Source organism: Pelobates fuscus, chromosome 1 (genome assembly GCF_036172605.1).
Source record: "Pelobates fuscus isolate aPelFus1 chromosome 1, aPelFus1.pri, whole genome shotgun sequence".
Lineage (NCBI taxonomy): Eukaryota > Metazoa > Chordata > Amphibia > Anura > Pelobatidae > Pelobates > Pelobates fuscus.
The window spans coordinates 318314237-318340778 of NC_086317.1; the positions used below are offsets into that span (position 1 = coordinate 318314237).

General features: G+C 41.7%; 1 protein-coding gene across 2 annotated transcripts in view; it reads right to left on the reverse strand.

Annotated features, from left to right (window-relative positions):
* The window catches only part of OCA2 (OCA2 melanosomal transmembrane protein), a 300931-nt gene that overhangs the window by 145053 nt on the left and 129336 nt on the right, over positions 1 to 26542 (reverse strand). For both annotated transcript variants that reach the window (XM_063459252.1, XM_063459243.1), the window contains exons 7-11: positions 21412 to 21569; positions 14637 to 14719; positions 7476 to 7629; positions 5835 to 5906; positions 4718 to 4783 (exon numbers count right to left, since the gene is read on the reverse strand). In XM_063459252.1, coding sequence (XP_063315322.1) covers positions 4718 to 4783; positions 5835 to 5906; positions 7476 to 7629; positions 14637 to 14719; positions 21412 to 21569 — 533 coding nt within the window. The remainder of the gene's footprint in view (positions 1 to 4717; positions 4784 to 5834; positions 5907 to 7475; positions 7630 to 14636; positions 14720 to 21411; positions 21570 to 26542) is intronic.

Consider the following 26542-nt stretch of genomic DNA (forward strand, 5'->3'; position numbering starts at 1 on the left):
CATGCAGGTTACAATTGCATCACTATATGCACCAAACGATGCCTAAATTCCTTTCATTCGCAAAGCCATTAAACAAATAGATGCCATAAAACAGGGCCATACAATAATATGCAGGGATTTTAATTGTACATTAGACCCAGACCTAGATATTAAAAGAACACAACAAACCACCTACCTCACACGCTATTTCTAACTGCACTGAATTTAGCAAAATCCTATTCACCACCAATCTCTATGACACTTGGAGATCCACATATCCAAAAGAGAAAGATTATACCTACCTATCGCAAGTGCATAGAACTTACACTAGGATTGATCTGTGCCTGGTGGACAAAGCCACCCTAAATAACATTTATGAGGTACAGATAGGGCAACGAACATGGTCAGACCATGCCCCATTAACTATTACCTTCCGAGCCCTCTACCAGGCAAGGGGGAGAGGCAAATGGAGACTCAATGAGAGCCTACTTGACAACACACAGGTGCTTGATACAATTCTAAAAGAGGCGGCCGAATATTTTACGAACAACGTGACAGACTCCATTCCTATCCAAACACTATGGACAGCAGATAAAGCAGTCATGCGCGGAATATTCATTAGAGAAGGATCAAAAGAAGCACACAAATGAAACTTATAGAAAACTACAGCAAGACCTACAATCCTTAGAAACTTTAAATAAAACCAACCCAACCAAAACAATTACGACACAAATTAACGAGACTCAGAAAAAAATACAAGCACTGGACCTTGTAACCACCGAAAGATGGCTTAGAACCCTGAAGATTAGGCACTACACACATGGCAATAAAGCAGGCAAAGCACTAGCTAATTGACTCAAAACTAGACAATTACAATCCAAAATCCCGTACATAGACTCACCGACAAAGGGCAAACCATATAATCCAGTAGATATTGTCAATGAGCTATCATTATACTACAATAAGCTGTACAATCTGAACAAGGATCCTGACCTACCACAACCAAATACTACAGATATTGAGGCCTTTTTAAAAGATCTATCCCTACCAACGCCACAAGCAAGCAACCGTTTAGATGACCCATTCACAGAAGAATAAATTTGCACAGCTATAATGTCCCTACCCAAACAAAGCCCCTGGCCCAGACGGGCTATCCAATTACTATTATCAGAAAGCAGAAAAGTTAATTACTCCCCAACTCACCGCCCTGTTCAATGCAAGAAAACAATCAGAGGAACTCCCAATGGAGATGCTGGAGGCCCACATAGTTACATTAGTTTTTCTGTTTTCTGTTTTTCTGTTTTTTTTCTGTTTTATTACTTCGAGGTACCTACCAAATCTCCCTCCCTGAGGTGTATGTACGTATTACCTTTGGGCGCAGTATATGCCACATTTTTTTCTTTGTTCCACGTAGTTACATTGGCCAAACCAGGTAAACCGTCCACACAATGCGAAAATCTCAGACCCAGCTCTCTGCTTAACGCAGATATAAAAAAACTCTATGCTAAGCTCTGGGCAACAAGACTGAAGGCACATCTGACGGAACTGGTTTCAGAAGAACAGGCGGGGTTTGTCCCAGGGAGACAAGCAGGTGATAACACCAGACATTTTATAAATCTGATCAATTGGGCCAAAACCAGCCGTCAAACAGGCACAGTTCTAGCGCTCGACGCCGAAAAGGCGTTCGACTGCCTAGGATTGGAATATATGGGAACTACATTGCTTAGAATGGGCCTCACACGACAAACCTTAAGGTGAATAATGGCCCTATACAAGTCCCCATCAGCGAGAGTATTCAACTCAGGCTTTCTCCCAGACAAATTCCTAATCAGCAATGGCACCCGCCAAGGCTGCCCACTGTCCCCACTTTTATTTATACTGTGTTTAGAACCACTCATCTTACACATTAAAAACCACCAAGGAATAGAGGGTATCACAACCCCAGCGGGAGTCCAAAAAATAACGCTCTTCGCTGATGATGTGCTCCTGTTCCTCACAAACCCCATACAATCTATCCCGAATCTGTTGAAACTACTTACACTATACGGACACAATTCGTATTATAAAAACAACCTTAAAAAAAACACAGGCATTACCGTTAGACGTACCTGCGCATACACTCCAACTACTCAAATCACAACACCCCTTTGACTGGAGGAAAACCTCCTTAAAATACTTAGGAATCAACCTGACCAAATCAACCTCCCATTTAGTACACGAAAATCACACCCCATTTGCATATAAATTACAAGCAGAATTGGATGGATGGCAAAAACTGGAGATCTCATGGCTGGGAAGGATAAATACCATTAAGATGATGGCACTTCCCCACGTAGTATACTTGTTCCACACCATACCCATAGCTTTATTAAATAAATTTCAAAGTCTTTTCAACGCACACATTTGGAAGAAAAAACAAACCAAGAATTGCCAGATGGCTAATGTGGTTATCACCCAATAAAGGGGGACTGGGAGTTTCAAACATCAGAGCATATTATAGAGCAGCTGCCCTATCTCAAGGTCTGGAAATACTCTCCCGCACCACACCACCACTATGGGCCCATTTAGAAAATGCATGTATATGACCTTACACACTAGACTCCTTGCTGAGATCTTTCACAATATGGGACAATAACAAAACTAAACCTATGGAGAGCACTAGATTCTAATAAACAACTGGAGGAAATGGGCAAGAACTCTCACAGGAATGAACAACACCCTGTACTTTGCTCCAATTCACACAATCTCAGAGCTTTCAGAAAATATCAATATGAATTCGTGGATCCAAACAGGTATCACAATGATATCACAGCTCTATACAGAAAGGGGCTTAAAACCCTTCCCAGACCTTCAGCGGGAGTTTACACTACCCTCCAGAGAAATGTATACATATCTTAGACTTAAACATATCCTTCACTCGTTGCAAGTCAAACAATGTGAAGTTTTCCAACTCACACACTTTGGTTATGTAACATAGACCAAACGACTACACACAAAACACCTATCCCTCTGTTACAGAGAACTGAACGATACGGACCCACTAAGAAAACACAAATATATAGAACAATGGAAAGCTGACCTCCACATTAACAATCCCACTCCACTTTGGCTACAAGCCATGCAGATGACAGAAAAGGCATCCCACAGCTTATCTCATTGGGAAGCATACAATAAGATACTAATGAGATGGTACTTCGTGCCGACCAGGCTTGCAATCATGTATCCATCAATACCTGCTGGAGATGCCTCAATATCTGCTGGAGATGCGAACTCCACAAAGGCAACATACAACATATATTCTGGGAATGCCTGTTACTGGAGAGATTCTTGCGAACAAAAAGCAAAGCGATAGAACTAGTATCAACCCACAAAATACCATTCACACCAGAATGCTATTTGCTCCACTTGTCCCCTGAGTTACTAACAGACAGGAATAACCATGTCATAATAAACATACTGACGGTAGCAAAAACTAGCATAGCCACCCATTGGAGAAGCAAACACATCCCATCCCCCATGAAGGTCTGGAATAAACTCGAGACCATAGCAGACTTTGAACAGATGGCATTTAGTAGGCCGAGATTACCACGTGGCATGTGTACGTGCATATGCTGACGTATCGATCAGTTGGTTGCACGAGGCAAGATACGATCAGTAGTGTACGGAGCATGTGCAAGAATACAGGATGTAGTATTCCCCTCCTCCATTGTGCTGGACAGGCCATGCGGTCAAGCAGGAAGTTAATTCTTATTTGTATTGATTGGTCAAGAGAATGTGCGGGTGGAGCTTAATATGGGAGGAGTTATGTGCCTATATAAGGAGCCTGCACTATTGTCCGGGGCTCAGAACTTGTTGTATTTTGGTGACATTAGTCCCTCTGAGTCCCGATCGGTGATCCAATAAAGAATCTCTTCCTTCCTGAAGAAACCTGTGTCCATCTCTCTGTGCTTGGCTTCCGTCAGTTTCTCCGGTATCAATAGTAGGGTGTGGAACTGCACTCTGTCCCTTTAAGTAGTATGTAGCTGGTTGCAACTCTGACAGTCTCAGTACCAGAGACCAAATGCTGAGTAACAAAATAGAAGAAAGGTCCAGGCACTCCAAGGTACAAACCAGGCAATTTAATTGAACCCACTCCATCACAATGTTTCGACCTAAAATGTCTTTGTCAAGCTACTAAATGCATGTATACATTCATTTTTATAGGAAAATAAGTGATTAACCATTAACAAGGTTACATCAAACAATTAGTTAAATTAGTTAATTTAACTAATTGTTTGATTAAAGCAACACTAGTGTCAGAAATCCAATGCCTTCTCATAGGAAAGCATTGGAAGCCTATAGCACATTTGCAGCATAAATCAGCACCTCCCCATAGAGATGCATTGAATCCATGCGGCACACCGACAGTTTGCAGCACTGACACAGGAGGCACCTCTAGAGGCCATCTGCGTGACTAGAGATAACTAGCAATTGAAAAGGCTGCAGGGACACCAGAACCCCTACATCACGCTGCAAGCTTTACTGAAACGATGGTTGTTTACAGAAAAAAGTAAAATGTTCCCAAACGGCAGAGTTCAAGACATAGCTGATTGAAATTTTAGAGGACAGTTAATTAAATGCGATTATTTTTATGCAGATGCTTGATTAGTCCATTGCTAAGCACACTTGTCAAATATACGTACAACTCAGTAAAGGAGGGAAAAAAAAAGTTCAGTTTTCATTTAAAATAGATAATTACCATCCCAAATAAAAGGGCCAGCGTTTCATAATCAATCCACTCCACCACCTTCACTAGGCTTGGTCGCTGCAATCAAACAAAACAGTGTATTATGCCTATTAATTAACCATAGAAATGATTAGCTATACAAAATACATACTCCAACAGCTAGTTGACTATTCACATTTGCATTAATGAATGTTAAGAAATTTGAATTGCAATAATTTTCCACTGTGAATTGTTTATGGTCACTTGAAGACCAATTTCCGCTTGTGGTGCCTTTCTGCATCCCTCATTCTGCTAACTTGTTTTGAAAAAGTAGCAATGGGCATCTATAAAGCACTTGTATATATATAAAAAAAAAAAAAGTGGCCCTAGAAATACATGCATATACAGAAAAATTGGATTGGATCAATCACTACCGTAAAGTCACCCACATTTCATGGAATGCAAATAAAGTTATATGATACAAATAATAACCAAACACACCAAAGATATGAGTACAAAGATTTTATTTCTTTAAATTTATATTTAATGAAAAAAGTGCAATTGTGCAAGACAAATGTACAGATAATACTAATAGATACACCAAATTGCATGCATATTCAGTAAAGTGCTTAAGATATAAAGTGTTTGAACCAACAACCAATAAATTTTAAACGATGTATATGGACCTAGAGCTTGGAGACCAAAACAACCCCAAAGTTTCGGTCCCTGACCTTTCTCAAGGATGATCTCTATACATAAATGCAGCCATTTTGCAGCCTGGGATTATCATTAAAAAAAACACGTTAATGTGCACTATATTAATGTGCACTAAAGTAGCAATTTTTATTTCATCCCATATTGTTACACTGCAACTTATGTAACATTGAGACAATTTGCTACAAGCCGAGACTCTTCTAAATTAGATTTAGGAATTCTTATTCGGAGTAATGGTTTTTCATCCATTCATCTGAATATAGAATAACAAATGGGGAGCCGAACAAACAAATAAATAGGTGCTGAATGAAATTCTTTACAGCAATTGAGAACTTTTTCTTGTACAAATCAAAATATAAACAAATGAAATACAACATGGGTGTGAGTATTCATGTAATGTGTACAGCACACTCTTTCAACGTGATTGAAAACTTACATCACCAACTGCTGCCAAGGCTGCCAGTGCTGCTAAAGAGCCCAACATTGCTGCAAGGGTTCTGTGGACAATCTAAAGATGCACAAAAAAGAGAGTTATCATTTTTACTAGGTAATAATTATTCTGGTCTGAAGACAACTATTTTCTGGTGTGTTGCAAATGAATGCAAGATTTCTGTATAATTATTTGTCTTAGAAAGGAAGGTTTCCGCATACGTATGTTTCTTGATTGCATGTAAAACAGTCAAAGATATTATCTGTTCTGAGTCAACACAGAACCTTTGACATATTACTACATTGTTGAGGCAGATAGAGTTCAGGAGTATCCAGTACCAATGGACCATGAAAATAAATATGAGTGTTTTACGATTAAATGATCACTTAATTGCTTAGCTTTGTCTCCTCTACTGTACGCTTTACCAAAGCTATTAAAACTATATAAAAAGGTACCAACCCTTTCTTAATATAAAGTGTCAAGTAAAGTCACACTAAAGTGTAATTAGCTGTTTAAACCTTGAAATATTTGACAAAAAATACAAATAAAAATGTATAAATACTCTAGCCATCCATTTAACAAAAATACAATTACAAGGAATGTTTATTGCCATAACTAAAAACCCCAGTTATTACCAAGTTCAAGTTCTTAGTTGTTATTTGTATCTCCATATATGTTGCAAGCTCAGAAATGTGCAATTTGTGTTAAATCACCCTCTAGCAACACTGTTAGGTGTGTATATCAAATGGAAAAGGCACCAGGAACAAATGTATTTAATTGGATTATACAATGTATACTACTCTTGAAGCCAAGGAAAACAAATTTTTACTGCAGAAGAAAAAAAAAATGAAAAAAAAAAACACCAAAAAGTGTCTTAAAAAAAAAAAAATACATGCACTGAACTTTTTAACTTAAAGACACAACTTCATAGGGCACAAACACCTTGAAAAGGGGCTCTGCAGAGGTGGATACTAGAGTGCTAGGAATAAAACATGTTCCTAGAACTATAGCTCCCTCTTTAATCTCTCTGCACTGGCAAGAAAGGAGGCTAGTTAACTGATTTTTTTTTATTTTTTTTCCACATGTTTTGTAGAAGCCAGAGCAAACTAGAGGAGTGAATAATATCTGAAAAGTTTTCCAAGTAGAGCAGAATAGCTTTTAAAGGAACACTAATGCGTTACGAATACAAATATGTATTCCATTCCCAATGCTTTAGTGCCCTACTCCCTATTTATGTGACTGGGCTAGCGCTGCCAGTGTTTAATTAAAACAAAAAAAAAATTACATGTATTTTACCTTTTCTCCCTTATCGTGCCAATCTCCTCAGGGAAGCTCCACCTCTTTGGCAGTTTTAATCTGCAATTTTACAGAAACGCCTCTATTGGCTCTCAGTATGAAAGCCACTAGAGGCAGGTTAACAGTGCAATAAAAAACATTGCTGTTCATGCAGAAGCAATGTTTACAGCTGCAGTGTTAAAACAGAGTACATGGCACCCAGATCACTTCATTTGAGATAAAGGGCCTTCACTGAGATGAAGTGGTCATAGAAACGTAATAAACCATTGACTGTATGGTACAATTAATCTCAAAATCATGAACAAGTGTTTTTGAATGGATTGCAAAAAAAAAAAAAAATGAGTGGCTTACCTCAAATATAATAAGAACATAGACTCCTGTAAGGATTATTGCAGCGATGGTCACTTGAGTTTCAATGCTTGCACTAAGGTACTGGTGGGATAATGTCAAGGGAACAAGCTGGGTATCTTGAAGAAATGCTTGGATGCTTACTGAAATAGTATCACTGTGTGGGGGGGGGGGGAGGAGAGAAACAGAATCACAGCATGTCAACCTTATTTTTGTGCAAATCACATTTCATTGTTTTTGGCTTATATAATTAACAATACTTTAAACCAGATAACTATACTTGCACACTAGGGCAAAATTTCATATTTTTGCAATATAGGAGCAATAATGCACTTGCCTCCAAATGAAAATGCGGCAGGCATTGTACCACAAGACTAACTAGGCAAGCCAATCACATGAACTTTTTATACTTACTATTATTTATTTCAAAGATTAAATTTTAATAAAAAATAAATAAATAAACAGATGCCTCCACGGAATCAGTTCACTTAAGAGAAATTTCTCATCTCTGACTTATACCTATAACTTCAGGGAGTGCCGATTACCACCTCTAACATTATTCCACCTACTCAGCACTCTAAACATCATATCCACTTAGCATCCATTACATCCTCCAAATGAAGAATAATTCTGTTAGGGTTTGAGAGAGAACATGGCAGGATCTGGCAGTGGATGCAAAAGAGACTTTGTTTTGTCAAACGTTTCTAAAATGCTTTTATGGGAAAAACAGGAGAATGACAAAACATCATAGCACTTTAACGACAATGAGCTGTAGGGGTTGTGTTTTTTATTTTTTTTTCAAACAATCCTGGCTGTGATTAGACATGTAGCCAAGAGCAGCTAGATTTACCATAGGTCCCAAACCCAGCTTAGAGAATGGCAATTTTCACAGTTGCTCTGGGCACAGATTCTATCAGAGTTTGCAGGAATCTATGATCTGCAAACTTTCTTTCTCTTAGGGATGAGCATAACCACCTAGCAAAGCTAGTGGGTATGCGGCAGTCTCCCGGAGTCAAATGCCAGAGCTGAAAAGGCTCGCGCTGTGCATCTGCACAGCAACAGCCTTTCAGCCAATCAGGTAATCAGGAGAGCCGTGCTGAGCGCGGGATTCCTGATTACCTCAGATTTTTAAAATTGGGAAACTGCGGATGGTTAGCACATCCCACGAAGTACTAAGGATAAATATTTCCGACAGTGTACGGGAATATATTTAAACGTCTAAACGCAAATAAAACAGTTCAAGATGCCAATAGTACAGGGGAACAAGAAAATATTTAATAAATCATGAAGACATACAAGATAGACTTGAAACTTTGTATAAAACAGCTGAACTGAAAAACAAGGCAACAATGTATGCCAAAGGAGAGTAACAAATGAATAGTGGAAACATTCAACAAATTGCAACGAAATAAGTTCAATAAAAGAGAAGAGAAATGTTGAAACAAGTCTCAGCAAACATATTCTTTATGCAGGGAGTCCATGCGAATATTGAACCGACGAGACTACTTGCATCCACTTCTCCTATTTAGGTGGATCTTTGGTTTGTTGGTCCGGTCTTGGAGTACGGCTAAAGTCTGTAAAAAACAAAACAGAGAACGGTTATCAAATGTTGAATAAGCACCAGATAACCTTATGTTTTAGAAAGCAAACTACCACCAGCAGGCAAAACTCTTAACTTGGAGGAGGGTGGGACGGGCGCTATTGCTAGGTGGTTATGCTCATCCCTAAGACAAAGAAAGTTTGCAGATCATAGATTCCTGCAAACTCTGATTTGTCCTCCGGGAGGCATAACCACCTAGCAAAGCTAGTGGGTAGAATAGCACACACCTGGTGGTGGTCCTAAGAAACTGAAGGCGTTCAACTTCTGATGGCCTCCAGTAAAATCTAACAAAGGTTTTACTGGACAACCATCTTGCAGCTTTTAAGATAGTAGGGAGAGGAAGGCCCTTTCCTGCTGCTTTAGTAGCCGAGGCTCCCCTAATTGAATGGCTTTTGAACACTGAAACATCAATTCCAGCCGTAGACATGGCGGAAAGTATCCAGCCTCTAATTGTATTAACCTTGGCTGGACGAAAGGGATTCCTTGATGTAATGAATAATTGACTGATATCATTTCTAAATACAGCAGAAAGTTGAAGGTACGATTGTAACAAACTGACTAAACATAAGCCTGGATCGGAAGAATCTTGGACCAAGTCCAGTTCTACCGGACCAGGAGAAAAATGGGATGTTTTTTGTCTGCCTTTTAGTATAATATGGAAACCTCCCGGGGTCCTGGACAACCAAGGTTCTGAAATATGGATTTGAGTTAACTCTGCTCCTCTAGCTGCCAGGGCCAAGGACAGCAGAGAAGCCAACTTAATAGCAGTCCATCTTAAATCAATTTTAGCATTATCCAAAGACTTAAGGAAATTTAATAAGACATCTACATCCCAAGTAGATGTGTAGCGTGGGGTATATGGGCGGCAGACGGCTAACCCTTTTAGTAATCTCAAATACAGGGCATCCTGAGTAAGGTTGGGGATCAGGAAGTTTAAGGCAGATCCGTAGGTCTTGATTGAACTGACAGATAAACCAGAATGGAACTTAAGGGTAAGAAATTCTAACGCCAAAGGAATGGTATCAGATCCTTGTGTGTTAGACAGAAAAGAAACCTCCCATTCTTTGAATTCCTCGATCATCTTTCTATATCTTACCCTAGTTCTACGTCTTAAAGATGAGTTAATAATATCCAAGACCTGATCCGATAAAAGGGGATGTGTTAACAGCCTACCAGGGCTGCGATCCACATTAGCTGCGGGAGCTTGAGCAGAAGATCGCTGGTTCCCTGAAAGCAGTCCACTGTCATGCCTAATGGGATCTTGATTCCCTTGACTAACTGGTGGATCAAGGGATACCAGGGTCTGGAGGTCCATACTGGATAAACGAGAACTAAGCTCTGCACCCTGTCCCTGCGGATCTTCTCCAGCACTTTCATCAGTAAAGATGGAGGGGGGAAAAGCATAAGGGGCTGGAACATCCGTCCATTGGAAAGACATTGCGTCCATTTTCCAAGCTCCCTTTGTCCAGGTTCGGGAGACGAACCTGGGGGTTTGAGCAGATGTTTGGGATGCAAACAGATCTACCTGTCTCTGGCCAAAATTGCTTTCTATCCGTTGGAAAAGAGCAATCTTTAATTGAATCGTTGCCAGGGACAGACTTTGGCGAGAGAGAGAGTCTGCAAGCTCGTTCGCCTCTCCCGGAACATATTCTGCGAAGACCTGAACGTTGTTTGCTAAGGCCCAGGACCAAAGATCTAGAGCCTCTAAGCAAAGACCCCTTGATCTTGTACCCCCTCTGTGGTTTATATAAGCCACCGCTGTCCTGTTGTCCGAATGGACTTTTACCAACATCGGTGACTGGTTTAGAGGAACTAGGCCCTTGAGAGCTAATTTTATAGCTCGTAACTCCAAAATGTTTATATGGAGGTGACTCTCTTGGTCTGACCAGATTCCCCTTATGGCGTTCTGGGATGTAAACGCACCCCAACCGTGACTTGAGGCGTCTGACGTCAGAGTGACTGTCGCAGGCTGCTCTAACAGTGGACGAGGAAGTGGAATTTCTAACTCCAAAATGGACTTCAGTTCTTCTCTGACCTTCTTGGGGAGAACAAATTTTGATTCCCAATGGCCACCCTGTCTTAGTCGGTTCCCTAAAAACAGCTGACTTCTTCTGCAAAGTAAGGGGGAATTGTTGTATGCTGGTGTTAAAGCTATTAATTTCCCGATAATCTTTGCTAGGTCTCTCAAGGACCAACTCTGGTGCCTGAGAGATGAGTTGAGATGTACCAGTAGTTTGTCCCATTTGTCTCGAGGGATTCCAAGAGACATAGTCCTGGTGTTCAGTATGAAACCCAGAAAGAGGATGCTTTGAGTGGGAATTAGGACTGATTTCTGTAGGTTTACTACAAATCCTAGGTCTTGTAAAAGGGAAGCAAGGTAATCCCTTTGAGAAGCAAGGGCTTCCCCATCTGGATGCATGAGCAGGATGTCGTCTAGATAGTATAGACACATGAAACCTTTTAGTCTGACATGAGCTATCACTGATTTCATAATTCTGGAGAATGTGTATGGTGCGTTGGATAGGCCAAACACCAAAACGGTCCACTGCCACACTTTCCCTTTCCACTGAAACCTGAGAAAACGCCTGTGTTTCTTGGCTATGGGGACTGAATGGAAGGCATCTTTTAGGTCTAACTTTATGCAGAAAAAGGCTTTCTGTACTAAGCCTGGAAGATCTGATAAACCCTCCATCCTGAACCTTTTCCTTTTGATGAAAGCGTTCAGAGGCCTCACGTTTAGGACCGGTCTCCAGGAACCGTCTGAATTTGGTATTGGGAACAATGGGCTGACCCATCCTGTAATAGACGTGTCTGCCAACTCTATTTTCCCTTGACTTAAAGCTAAGGAAAGGGAGGCATCTAGCACTGGGTTCACCTCTCTGAGGGGTGCAAACTTCTGGACTGGGAACCTTAAAAGGGGGAGTTGTAAACCCCTTTGAAAAATCTTTAGGACCCATTTGTCTGAGGAAATATCCTTCCAATTTAGTGGCATATGAGGAGGCACACTTACTTGAATGCATGGGTTTTCTTTTGGAGGCTGAACCGCCTCTGGAATGCGCTCCTCTGCCACCGCCTGGGAGCTTATGTCTTCCACTGTAGTGGCGGTACTGGGCCTGGTGAGAGGCTTCTCGGGACGCTCCTGCAGCCCTATAGGGGCGACCCTCTGTCCGAAAGGGCTTTTTGTAGCCAGGGACAGTCTTCTTGAGCTCTGAAAAGGATCTCCTTGCCTTGTAACGGCCTTTAACCTCCTGAATGAACGAGGGACCGAATAGGTGAGAATCCTCCAAATTTGGGAACTCATGCGATTTGGGGGCTAGGTCGGACAGACCAGCTGCATGGAGCCAGCGTGATCTGCGGATGTTCGATATATAATTAAAGGCTTGGCCGATAATTACCACTGCCCTGCCAGACGCTTTTAAAAGGGCCATCTTAGATGCTAACAGAGATGAAGTGGAAGGTTTCTGGACATTGCCTTCCTTTTCTGCCTTATCCAGCATCAGTAATAGCGGGCCCACAGCATCAGCAATTTTAAACTGTATATTGCGAAAAGTCTGGTCTGTGGGATCAGAGGATACGCTGCTCCCTGTGATGGATAACAGCGCAGGGTCTACCTCTGGGGCCATTAAAGCCTGAATGTCCGGGATACCGATGTGGTTCCTGAGGAGAAGATCATCTTCCTTAACCAAGGGAGATCTGAAGGCTAGTTTAGCAAAATCTCTAACCTCAGAGTCGTGCTCCATAGCCCATCTGGAGTGAAATAATTTTGATGGGAGAGTCTTTCCTAGGAGACTTACTCTGGCCATCTGAACGTTGCTTAGCTTCCCTCTCTCAGTGGAAGCCGCTGAACGAACCACTTCCTCGGATTCCCAGTCTATTTCTGGAGAGCCGTATCTGGAACTGGGACGGCTTTGGGAGGAAGAGTGAGCGAACGCTCTAGAAGAGGAAGGAGAGGGACTATCTAACCTCCAACGAGATTTGCCCTTTTCCTCTGGAAGGTGTTTCTGGTGCTCAAACGAGGGAAACACACTATTCCTTTTTTGGGGTCCTGTCCCTTTAAATTTTCTTTTACTCAAACGAGTATGAGGGGAAGGAGAAGCGGAGAAGTTTTCCTCAGAGGAGGAACTGTCGGAAGAGACCAGCTGTCTTCCTTTATGTTTTTTATTTAAAACTGGGACCAAATCCTCCTCAGATGATGAAGAGGAAAGTTCCCTGGCAAGGAAAGCTCTTTTATGGAGCTTTCTAACATTGATGGGGCTGCCTTTAAGAGAGGCATCCACTAAATCTGTGGCAGACACAGAAATAGAGTCCTCCATCAATGATGCCATTTTAAAAATCTGAGGTAATCAGGAATCCCGCGCTCAGCACGGCTCTCCTGATTACCTGATTGGCTGAAAGGCTGTTGCTGTGCAGATGCACAGCGCGAGCCTTTTCAGCTCTGGCATTTGACTCCGGGAGACTGCCGCATACCCACTAGCTTTGCTAGGTGGTTATGCCTCCCGGAGGACAAATAGGAGGATCATGATATTCACCATTTGGCAGCCAGGAAGTTGAGCAAACAAAAGCTAAAAGAAAGAGCCTACAACAACAAAACCACAATTCATCTAGTGATTCAATTATACTTTGCTAGTGATGAGATCAGAAGCTATTGATAAAGTGATTCATTAAAAAAAAAAAAAATATTTGCATCATCCCCCTTATGAGGATAAGTTATTATACTACTGGAATACCTGGGAAGAAAATGTATTGTTTGTAAATAGTTATGTATCATTTATTTGCTAGGTTTACATAATGTGATTATTGATAGTATATATATATATATATATAAACATATATATATATATATATATATATATATATATATATATATATATATATATATTATTTAAAGTAATGTTTTATTCTTTATTTTGATGTACAGATATATATATATATATATATATACACACACACACATATATATATATATATACACATATATACATATATACATATACACACCCATTTTCACCAAGTTTCCCCATCCCATTAACATTTATTGTATCTTACTATTGTTCATGGTTTATTACAATATGAAGAAAAAAAACAAAAAAAAAAGCACCTCTCTAATAAAATATATTTGACAAGAAAAAAAAAGTGCTCTTTCGTGCCCATGTGTTTTGCCACCACTATAAGCAGACCTTTATTTGGAGGATGGATGGGTGGGATCACTCTTCCTTTCCCTATCTGGATTGTCATCTTTATCACCATTTATCATCTTATAATTGTAATATTTCATATCCTTTTAGAATCCTGTCTGGCTTGTGGGAACCATGGCAAAATCAAATGGCTGTTTTATTAGAACAATTAATTTTACCAACAAAATCGGAAATTAAACTAAAAATCTACTTTTCCAGTATATTAATTCTGTGAACCAGATTGACACTATACCATTCCAAAGTCAAAGGTATGACAAAGCTGGATTGTAAACATTAACTACATTTTAAATTCTCAATCTGCAGTGGTTTTAAATATTTGAAAATCTTAATAAATCTTAATAAATCTAAATAAATGTTTAATAAACTAACCTGTTCAGAATTTCAAATGTTTTTTGTCTGACAACGTGTTCCTTTCTTTGTGAACTCAACGGCAATGTCCAGTTGTGAATAACCTGAAAGATAGTAGAAGACATCAATATTCAATTATTAAAAGACAAGGTTTAAAATGCATTCATTGATACTGTAAAACCTCACAGTGGCGCAAAGATATGGTGCATCACCAAGGCAAGTTCTACACATTAGCACTAGTGCGCAAATAGTTTTGATCTTTGGGTGGGGATTTTAACAATCCAGGTCATCAATTCTGCTTTACAGCAGCTTTGCTCAGGCTGAACTCTTGACTAAATTCAGCCTTCTTTAAAACTTTGTTTGCAAAATAGATTTTTTACATTCTGTATGGATTTTGCAGTCAGATTGGCACTGTACATCAGCAAATGGTTTTGCCCTATTCAGTACAGGGCTATTTGATTCCCAACTGTAGCACAGGGTTATTCACTCAATTCCAAATTAATTTAGGGAAGTTTCAATTACTATGAAACCAAGACGTGTGTAAATATTCAAAAAAAGAGAGGTATAGGCTATATACCAACAAGTGGAGCTCTATAATAGGTATAAATAGTAAGGGGGTACACTCACCCCTCCAATACAGTGACAATCTTGAAAATATATAACTAAATGTACATACAAAACAGCAAAAAGAAAATATAGTGCAGATGGTTTACAGAATAAAGGTGGGTGATAGTGACAAATTGCTAGAACCACTCACATGGACTGGAACCTATATGGTATTGGCTCCGTAAGTGACTCCTTTTTGCTTTTAAGGCAGCAACACACCCCTTTGTTTCAAACGGTATTCCTCTTGGGATATAGAGCAAAAATGAAATAAACCAGATGTGTAGTACTGTATGGAAGATGGATATAATATTGGTGATAATGGTTGTGCTCACCTGAAGCATTCCAGGCTCTAAGGTTAATTTGGCAGTATGATAATTTTGTTGGGATAGCATTCCCCACATGAGGTTCCTGAAGGCTAGAAAGGACTTTTTGGACTAATATGAATAAATATAAAAAGTAATTTATTGGTATATAAAAATAAAAACAATGCTTAACCAATAAAAAAACAAATTAAAATGAAAAAAGTCCAAGTATAAAAGTCCAAAATCCAGCTTAACGCGTTTCACTCTTGTATGAGCTTCCTCAGTAGCTGGCACTCATAAAAGAGTGAAACTTTTTTTTTGGGGGGGAGGGAGAAGGGAGGAAGGGACCAATTGCCCCCACCCCCCTCAGCACCCCACCCATTAGCAGTGGATGGGGACTAAATAATTATACCAAGCGGATGGACATGGAATTGCCCACCCCCTTCAATTAGTGGCACTGTGCAAAATTTTTCAAGCAATATTATCATGGCATGTTATAATTATGCAATGACAACTCTAAGTATCAATTATGACATTTTCTTTTAGGTAGTGTTACTCTGCTGGCCACAGTTAGCTGTCCACCCAATTATATAAAGACCGATGCCCTATGCTTTTATCCCTCCGGTTATTTAGTGTCTATTTTGCTTGCGTTAACATGAGCTTAGCTTGGTGACACTTGCTGAATTGTATAATGGATGCAAGTCTGAGTTGAAATCATGCAATAGTATTGGTAAATTCCTAATAGACTCCGATTTTATCTACGCATATGCTAGCATTCTGCATGGACGGAAAGCTCTTTGGCTTACCAAGTAACATCCAACAGAGATTTTACATTTAAATATTTATATTTAAATATGGTTATTAAATGGTTTTAACATTATTTCATGTTAATTCTCTTAAAATTTTATTTTGCAGTATGTTATCCAAATGTTATTCAGCTAATAATACATTAACGTATTGGTTATATACATAGGGTAATTAAACATTTAGAATAATTATTACTTGCCCTTCTATATCCTCAAACTTTACTACATGTATCCCCTTCTACATAGAACAACTATTCAAATGAATTAAACTTTTCATGGAATGATACAGATATGCATCAAATAAATGCACACCTAAAATCTAAACCCAACCTTGTGTGATGGTTGACATTTTATTTTTGAGATAGGGGGGGGGGACATCTGAAAAAAAAAATAATTCCATGTTGTTGGGTGTTTAACTCTATATAAAGCCCCTTACCTAGTGCAAATGGAAAAATTATGGACACAATAGCTTTGAAAAAGCAATCGGGGCGTCTTTGAAAAAAAAAAAAAAAAAACGTAGCAGAAAGGAATCAAGTGCACTTCTCAGTGATGCTTTCATATCCTTCCATATAATGACATCTATCGATTACATTCTCCACTGTGCAGCAGAGGTTGTGGCAACATTGGATCCGATTACCTCATTTTGTGACAGTGTAGGAAAGTTAAATGTTTTAAAGGAGGATCTCTTTTCTTATTTTTTTTGCAGAGGAAAACTTTCTGGGGTATATACGCACCTCTTAAAAACAGTTTGCCTTGTCTGAGTAATTTGTGCCCTAGCCACAGGATTTGCTGCAACATAGTGCACAAAATAAAATGTATTTTCTCTATAGAGAAGCAAACTCCTTGAGGGTGCACAATAAGTCCATAGTTCACTTTCTTACTGATCCCCTTTCAGCATTCTTAAATTAATCACCCCTTATTCATATACTTTTTTTTTACTTTTAATTTCACGTTAGGACTACCATTCCAGTTTTACCCTGTGTCTCTGTTCCTTTCGTATCTGCAGTTTTGCCAACTAGAACTTTCACAGAAGTGCTGGGACAGTAAATGTGAGCGTGCACAGTAAAGGAGTCCATGGAAAAATAGATCATAGCAGGGTTCTATGTCCCCTAGGCCATTTCAAGGGAAAGGCACAAAATGGAACAAACTAGCTATATATAAAAAAAAAAAAAATAAAGTTTTAACCATCCAGGTGCTTATGCCAGTGTTAATATCAACTCCATCTCAACCATTCAGACGCAGCCTCATTTTCACTCAGTCACACTTACATCATTCTGGAGTCATTCCTAAAATGACTTGACCACAAACGTTGTTATATTAGCTACAGTCTTGTTCATTGCACATTGACACAAATGTGACAAGGGCCTAGTCCTATTTAAAGCCCACTAGTCTTAGAACCAGGGCCCTGCCTTAGTACCAGACCCATAAGTGCATTTAATCATGTTGATTAGACTTGGTTTAGACGGATTTGATTATTTTGTTTGCAGACTTCTGCCTTCCCTTATCCAGCTTGTATTTTAACGCACACTTGATTATTTTAGTTTACCCGCTAGGGTTACATCAGCTCTTTAGCGCAGATCGCTCCAAGGTCCAGTAATACATAGGTCTATCATTTCCTACTGTGTTTGGTAGGTTGCCGACAGTAGCATAACTACAGGCTGCACCGGGTCCCGCCTGCACGTCGGGCCACCCGATTACCATTTTTGATCAGGAGCTCAGTCAGGCGCCATCAGTTTTCCTGGCACTGCAGGACCCTGCAGTGCCCCCCTCCCTACCACCCTCCTTCCCATGTTGCTGAAGGTTAAATCCCCTTCAGTGATTTACATAAATCCAGCGCCGATGTCCCTCGGTGCTGGGTCAGGCTCCTCCTACGTCAGTGGGGGGAGACCTAATGCGCATGCGCGGCAATGGCCACGTACACGCATTAGACCTCCCTATAGGAAAGCATTATTCAAGGCTTTCCTAAGGGGATTCCGGCGACGCTGGAGGTCCTCATGCATAGGGTAATGACGTCCAGCATAGTTTAAAACCCCTTTGTGTTCCAAGAACACAGAAGTCCCTCTAGTTGCCGTCTGATTGATGGATCTTTAAAGTTTCTGAACTGATAGTATCCTTTGCTATTGATGTCTTTATTTTAATATTTGTTGATTTTTTTTTTGTTTAGATAGACAGCCACTAGAGTAGGACTTAACCCTGCAAGGTAATTATTGCAGTTTATAAAAATAAAAAACTGCAATAATTACACTTGCAGGGTTAAGGGTGGTGGGAGTTGTCACCCAGACCACAGCAATGGGCAGAAGTGGTCTGGGTGCCTGGAGTGTCCATTTAACAGCGCGACCACTGGTCTGTAAGAAGCCGCAGTGCTGGGAGGAAAGAGGAAGTGAACACAAGTCCCTTCCTCCCAGTGTACAAAGGAGCCGCACAGGAGAGGGAGACCGCTCAAGAATGGAGAGGAGGGAGTGTGGAAGCCATGACCTGGCAAAACCTGGCTCAGACTCCCATCATACTCAGCCAAAAGCCACTGGATCCCAGGGAAGTCACCCTCCTTCACAATAAAGGTAATCAGGGGTGGGCTAAAAAAAATATGTCATTTTTGAACGTATAGGTCTGTGTGTGTGTGTGTGTGTATTAATGTGTGTGATTTATGCTTTTCATATGCTTGTGCAGGTGTTTTTGTATATGTTGTGCGTGTCTTAACTGTGTTCATGTGTTATCCATGTATATATGTGTGATCAGTTTATGTGTTAGGTGTGTATGTTTTATCGGTGCAATATGTGTGTGGGTGTTTTAACTGTGTACCTATGTCTTAACTGCGTGCATCTGTTATCTGTGCCCCCTGGTTGTGTGTGTGTGTGTGCATTTATATGCGTGTCACTGTGTGTGTGCATTTATATGCATTTGTGTGTTTTAGGGTGTGTATCTGCATGCACGTACTTTTGTATCAGCAAATGTGTATTATTTTTTATTATTTGTATAGCACCAACATTCTGCAACGTATGTGTCTGTATCAGTGTGTGTGTGTGTGTGTGTGTGTGTGCGCGCGTCAGAGCATAAGTGTATACATCTCAGCATTCAAACTCCAACACTAGATACAAATACACCCCTGTGTTCATTATTACACACATACTCTATACTTGCATTCAAACATGCAAACACTGTTCAGTAAAACCCTGCAATGATTAACAAATGGTAGATCCCCCAGGTGGCAAAGCATTGTGGGAGCTGTTTGACAGATGGGGATCTAACCTTTTTCCATACTTGTGATGGGGGCCAAAAAAAAGAAAAAATTGCACCAGGGCCCTCTACTTTTGTTCCGCCACTGATTGCTGATGTATTTCTTGCTAGAGATCCTTAGGTTTCTAACACAGTTAAAGTATCTTGTGTGTTTGAGCTTTCATTTTTGGTTTACCACATTACCAGAACCTGTAGTTGGAACAGATATTACAGAAGTCAGAAGCTTTACAATTTACATAAAGGCTTAACTGACAACCTGATTGACGGCCGAGGGATCTGGTAGCTTGAAACTGTATAATATACAATAAATGGGGTATGGAAGTGCTGGTTGGCTCCAATGGCACTGGCGTGCCCCAACAAACAAGGCAGGAGCTAAATCAGCAGGCAAACTTGGGGTGCAAGATTTCTGGGCAAAATGCAAAGGCAAATGGATGATAGCAGGGCCGGATTAACATAGGGGCTGATGGAGCTGCAGCTCCAGGCCCATTTAAAAAAACTCTTCGGTTTCCAACCTGACTGGTATTTTACCGGCACAGACGGTATTTGAGGCTGCCTGTCGGTGCTGTTATTGCAGTAATACAGGCAATACAAATGCAGATATTTTTCTCAGTATAAATGGAAATTACTCTGCAATACCAGCACCAGCCAGTAGGAGAGAGACATGGATAGGAAGTTACAGCATATCCTTCCCTGTCTCTCTACTCACTGATCCGCAGGGGAGCAGCTACACAGCACAGAGAGTTCAGACAGCTGCTCCCAGCCTGCAGAGAGACTACAGCTCAGGGAAGCGAAGGATGGGGCAGAAAGGCAGCAGGGAAACATGGGGACACAGAGACATGGGGACACAGAGACAGTGTCTCCATGTCTCCCAGCCAGTGTCCCTAGTGTCTGTGTCCCCTAGTTTCCCAGTGTCCCCAAATGTCTGTGTCCTCATGTCTGTGTCCCCTAGTATCCTAGTGACACAGGAAACACTGAGACATGGGTACACTGGGAGAAATGAGGACACAGACATTGGGCGACATGGGGACACTGACACTGTGATACATAGGGACACTGATGCCAGGCTGGCCTTCCAAGTCTTTGGACAGACATGCCCCCCTTTTTGGGCATGTTCGCCCTTTTGGCAGTTCTGGTCATGTGATTCGCATCAGTGGCCCACCCTTTTACCCCACCCATTGGCTTCCTGTTTCACTGGACACTGCTGTTAGGGGGTATAGATTTACTTGGAAGATGAAAGCATAAGTTAGAGAGAGAATAGCATAGAGTATGTGTTTTCGTATGGCTGCATCCTTTGAGTTTCCCTCCAACACCATCTCCATCAGATAGAGATGACGATTGGGAGGTATGACTGTTTTAGTGGTTTTGTCGATTATATTCTGTAATTAGGCCCATCATAATTTTCAGCATCAGGCCCACTGGGCTCTTAATCTGGCCCTGCATGACAGAGTTATGTTTAAATACATCAGGGTAGTGGGGGCTGGCCAGAAACAGCGGTAGTGCTCCAGTAAGGGATACCAAGTAACTCTATACATTCTAGAGCCAGGTCACTCTACTGTGCAGTGGGTAGAAAATGAAAACTGTCCTTTTTTGGATTATGCCATATAATTAAAATGAATTCTGCACCCCCTAAAGAGAGGTTACTTTCTACAGCATTCCAAGTCCCCTGTCAAACTAGAGACCAATATAAATCGTTACCAGGGCTCAGGTACAAAACCTGTTACAATAATATTTATAAAATGAATGCAGAAAGTAAAAAATATCACCTAAACACCACAGCCTTAAAACAATACTTTGTGTCAAAATGGTACATAAACACAAAATGTTTTTAAATGAGTCATCAAGGATTACCTGCGAAGGGCGTCGCCTTCTGGAAATCGGATCGTCAATTTGTGAAATCTGAACGAGAATGTATTCTTCATTTCTTCGATCAAGCAATTCTCCTGCAAATGGCCCATCAACTGACAACTTTAGAAGGGCAGAGTCCTTAAAATCTGTAAGATTCATAGCTGGTAGAAGCATGTTAAGGATTAACAAGTTACTTGCCCCTTGACAAAAGGCATCTGTGGATGCTGAAATATTAGTGTTTTTTTTCTCACAGGTAGGCTTTTTGTTAAACGTATTACCATGGAGTACGATGTAAGCCATGTCACTATGATCATTTGTGTTTTGTCATAATATGTATGATTTTACCTTTTCTTGAGGAAATAAAAGTGATTTTTACTGCAAGTTGTATATGTGGTTTGCATACTTTAAAGAAAAGCATTGTAAAGCGGTACAAAAGTTCCCCATTACAGCATATATGCAGCATAACATTTCTCAGCAATTTGATTGCAAAAAGTATAAGCCAATTTCCCCTTTAAATCTTTACACACATGTTCAATTAATATGCATTTTAAATGGTTTAGCAACATATTCTCTGTGAGTCCTTCAGCTCACATGTGTAATAAAGATATCCAACAGCTCTATTGACTCATTCATGCACCTAAAAAAAAAAAAAAAAAATATTCCCAATTGTTCACACTGTTCAAAGGCTTAGTTTATGAAAGTCAATAAATGCATTCAGAAGAGGAAAAAAAATTACTTGCATGAATTGTGTGATAAGGACAATCAGCACACCTAGAGATATTCCACTAGTATTTTTTTTTTTTTTTAAACCAAAAAAAAATATATTAAACTAAATACATCAATAGCAAAGGATGCTATCAGTTCAGAAACTTTAAAGAGTCATCAACTCAGAGCCTACATATTTAGTGTAATGTTCCTCCACACAAGTGCTAGAAGTAATAATGGGTCTCAGAGGTGGAACACACGGTATTGGAATCCAGCCTGAGGGTTGAAACAGTTGTAACATTTTAGATGGAAGTTGAAACTGTAAGGGAAAAGGACATGAGAAGGAGGAGAGTGAAGTGGAAAGAGCAGCACGAGGAAAGCATGAGGTGTTTGGACATATTGTTCAGAGATCATGGCTAAGGAGCCTCAAGGCAGCAGAATCTATTCAGTGAGGCAAGATCCTTGGGAAATCATATGATCTTGGAAACATTTCATGCCCATGATCCTTTCCTCTCATTTATGCAATCACAAATTGTGTACTCCTGTTATGATTTAAAGGAATACCGTAGGCACTATATTCACTTTAACTCAATGACATTATGGTGCGTTAAGTCCTCAAATTTACTTGCTTAGTAGATGCTCACTCCCGGTCCTCTAAATGCTGAAGAAATGGAGGTATGCTGGCAGGGCTTAGTTCATGGTCTGAAAGCCATCCCCGATGTTCTAATGTAATGAGCTGCCCATGCACAGTTTAGCTCAGAAACGCTAACAGAAGTTCCTGGCAAGTTCCTGGCAAGAGCTTCTGGCTCTCACTGGAGGTAATGACCAGCACCTGGCAAACCCCAAGTAAGTTGTCCAATCAGCCTTAAAACAAATGGCTTGACTCCTTACATGTGGTGGTGGACACCAAGGCACTTTTGGCACCATAACCAATACAGCACACTGTAAAAGTTATGGTGCTTGGAGTAGTGTTCCTTTAAGTGTGCTGGCATTGCTCTAATGACATAATATTTCCTCTATGAGTTTTTAAGCAGGGTTCTGTGCATGGGCTGCTGTGTAGGGGCAAATTGATATGCTCACTTTGGGAAGGCAAACTCTCTGGCCACAAACTCCTCATATCGGGCTATTCTGCCTATAATAGGTTACTCCAACCACCATGACCACTTCAATGATTTGACACGGTCATGGTGGTAGGAGTTTGTATGTTCAGTGTTTCAAGCAGAAACTGCACATACAGAGATATTAGTAATTGTGTGCTGGTCGCTAGTTGTACACCCAGAACAGGTGACATTGGTAGCCCGGAAGTCTTTTCCAGACTGCTTAATGTCAACTGTGTGCATGTTTAAAGTCTGTCGTCAGCGTGCACTGCTAGGGGATAGTGATGTCCCGAACTGTTCGCTAGTGAATAGTCCTGGCGAACATCGCTTGTTCGCGTTCGCCAGGACGGTGAACACATGCACTGTTCGGTCCGCCCCCTATTAGTCATCATTAAGTAAACTTAGACCCTGCCTGTACCTCACAGTCAGCAGACACATTCAGCCAATCAGCAGCAGATCGTCCCACCTCCTGGATAGCATCCATTTTACATTCATTGTGAAGCTGCATTCTTAGTGAGAGTAGGGACAGTGTAGCTGCTGCTGATTTGATAGGGAAATTGATAGCTAGGCTAGTGTATTCAGTGTCCACTACAGTCCTGAAGGACTCATCTGATCTCTGCTGTAAGGACAGCACCCCAAAAAGCCCTTTTTAGGGCTAGAACATCAGTCTGCTTTTTTTTTTTCTGTGTAATGTAATTTCAGTTGCCTGCCTGCCAGCCTGTGTGTCAGGCTCACAGCATATACTGTGCCCACTTGCCCAGTGCCACCACTCACTCACTGGTGTCCCAATAGCTTGTATTTAAAAAAAAATATATACTTTTTGGACTGTAATATAATAGCAGTCAGTTTCCTTTACGAGTGTGCGTTTCAGGGCCTGCCAGGGCACAGTGTCACACCAGTGCCACTCATATCTGTTGTCACAGTCGCTTGCACGCATAGTACCACTAAATCGAAGAAAAAAAAAAAAGACAGGCAGAGGCAGGACACCGCGCAGGGGCCGTCGTTGTCATGGTTCTGTGATTCCCTTTGGCCCTAGAATAATGGCCAGTGTTCAGAGGCCACATACCTTGAACTTGAAAAGTTCTGAGGACATAGTTGACTGGCTAACACAGGAAACCCAATCTTCTACAGCTTCCGCTCGGAACCTCGACGCACCATCCTCCTCCAGCTTAGCTTCGGGCACCTCTCAAGTTACCACTTGCCCGCCTGCCAACACCAACACTAGCACCACAGCCGCTTCACTTGGTATGTCAGAGGAGTTATTTACACATCAGTTGGAAGAAATGAGTGATGCGCAACCATTATTGCCAGAGGATGTGGATAACAGGGATATATCTCAGTCAGGCAGCATTACACACGTACGGTGTGATGATGATGATGTTGTACCCACTGCTGCTTCCTTTGCCGAGTTGTCAGATACAAGTGGTTGATGAGGACGATGCGTCCGTGGATGTCACGTGGGTGCCCGCTAGAAGAGAAGAAGAACAGTTCAGATGGGGAGACAGAGAGGAGTAGGAGGAGACGAGTTGGAATCAGGGGGAGGTCATCGCAAGGAGCTAGTGGCACAGTCAGACAGCATGCATCAGCACCCGGGGTCAGCCAGACAGCACGCCAATCAACGCATGCTGTTGCCACCACCAGAATGCAGTCATTGCAGAGCTCAGCAGTGTGGCATTTTTTTTGTGTGTCTGCCTCTGACGACAGCGATGCCATTTGCAACCTGTGCCAAAAGAAACTGAGTCGTGGGAAGTCCAACACCCACCTAGGTACAACTGCTTTGCGAAGGCACATGATCGCACCACAAACGCCTATGGGATCAACACATGAGTACAAGCAGCACACAAACTCAAAGCCGCCATCCTCTTCCGTGTCCAGCATCTTTAGCCACGTTAACCACTGCTGTCCTCCTTGCCCCCTCTCAACTATCCGCCCCTCCGTCTCTCGCCTTGAGCAGTTCCTGCTCGTCTGCCCACAGTCAGGTGTCTGTCAAGGACATGTTTGAGCGTAAGAAGCCAATGTCACAAAGTCACCCCCTTGCCCGGCGTCTGACAGCTGGCTTGACTGAACTCTTAGCCCGTCAGCTTTTACCATACAAGCTGGTGGAGTCTGAGGCGTTCAAAAAATTTGGAGCTATTGGGACACAGCAGTGGAGGGTACCCGGCCGAAATTTCCTTGCACAAAAGGCACTCCCCAACCTGTACTCGATTGTGCAAAAGGAAGTAATGGCATGTCTGGCACACAGTGTTGGGGCAAGGGTCCATCTGACCACTGATACCTGGTCTGCAAAGCATGGTCAGGGCAGGTATATCACCTACACTGCACATTGGGTAAACCTGCTGACGGCTGCAGAGGAGTTGGTGACACCGCCACGACTTGCAGGCAGGCCTGCTGCCACCTCCTCTACTCCTCCTCCATCCTCTTCCATAACCTCCTCGGCTGAGTCCACTTCTGCTGCTGCGTCTTGCTCCACATCAACGGCACCCCCCAGCTCCCCAGGTACTGTTCCACATCCCGGATACGTCAGTGTCACGCCGTCTTGGGGTTGACTTGCCTGAAAGCAGAGAGTCACACCGGACCAGCACTCCTGTCCGCCCTGAACGCACAGGTGGATCAGTGGCTGACTCCGCACCAACTGGAGATCGGCAAAGTGGTTTGTGACAACGGAAGAAATTTGTTGGCGGCAAGTTGACACATGTACCGTGCATGGCACATGTGTGTAATCTGATCGTACAACGCTTTGTGCATAAGTACCCAGGCTTACAGGATGTCCTTAAGCAGGCCAGGAAGGTGTGTGGCCATTTCAGGCGTTCCTACATGGCCATGGCGCACTTTTCCGATATCCAGCGGCGAAACATGCCAGTGAGGCGCTTGATTTGCGACAGCCCGACACGTTGGAATTCAACACTCCTAATGTTCGACCTCCTGCTCCAACAAGAAAAAGCTGTTAACGAGTATTTGTATGACCGGGGTGCTAGGACAGCCTCTGCGGAGCTGGGAATTTTTTTGCCACGTTATTGGACGCTCATGCGCAATGCCTGCAGGCTCATGCATCCTTTTGAGGAGGTGACAAACCTAGTCAGTCGCAGCGAAGGCACCATCAGCGACATCATACCATTTGTTTTCTTCCTGGAGCATGCCTTGCAAAGAGTGCTGGATCAGGCCGTAGATGAGCGTGAAGAGGAAGAGTTGTGGTCACCATCACCACCAGAAACAGCCTTATCAGCATCGCTTGCTGGACCTGCGGCAATGCTGGAACAGGATTGTGAGGAAGAGGAGTCAGAGGAGGAATGTGACTTTGAGGAGGAGGAGGAAGACCAACCACAACAGGCATC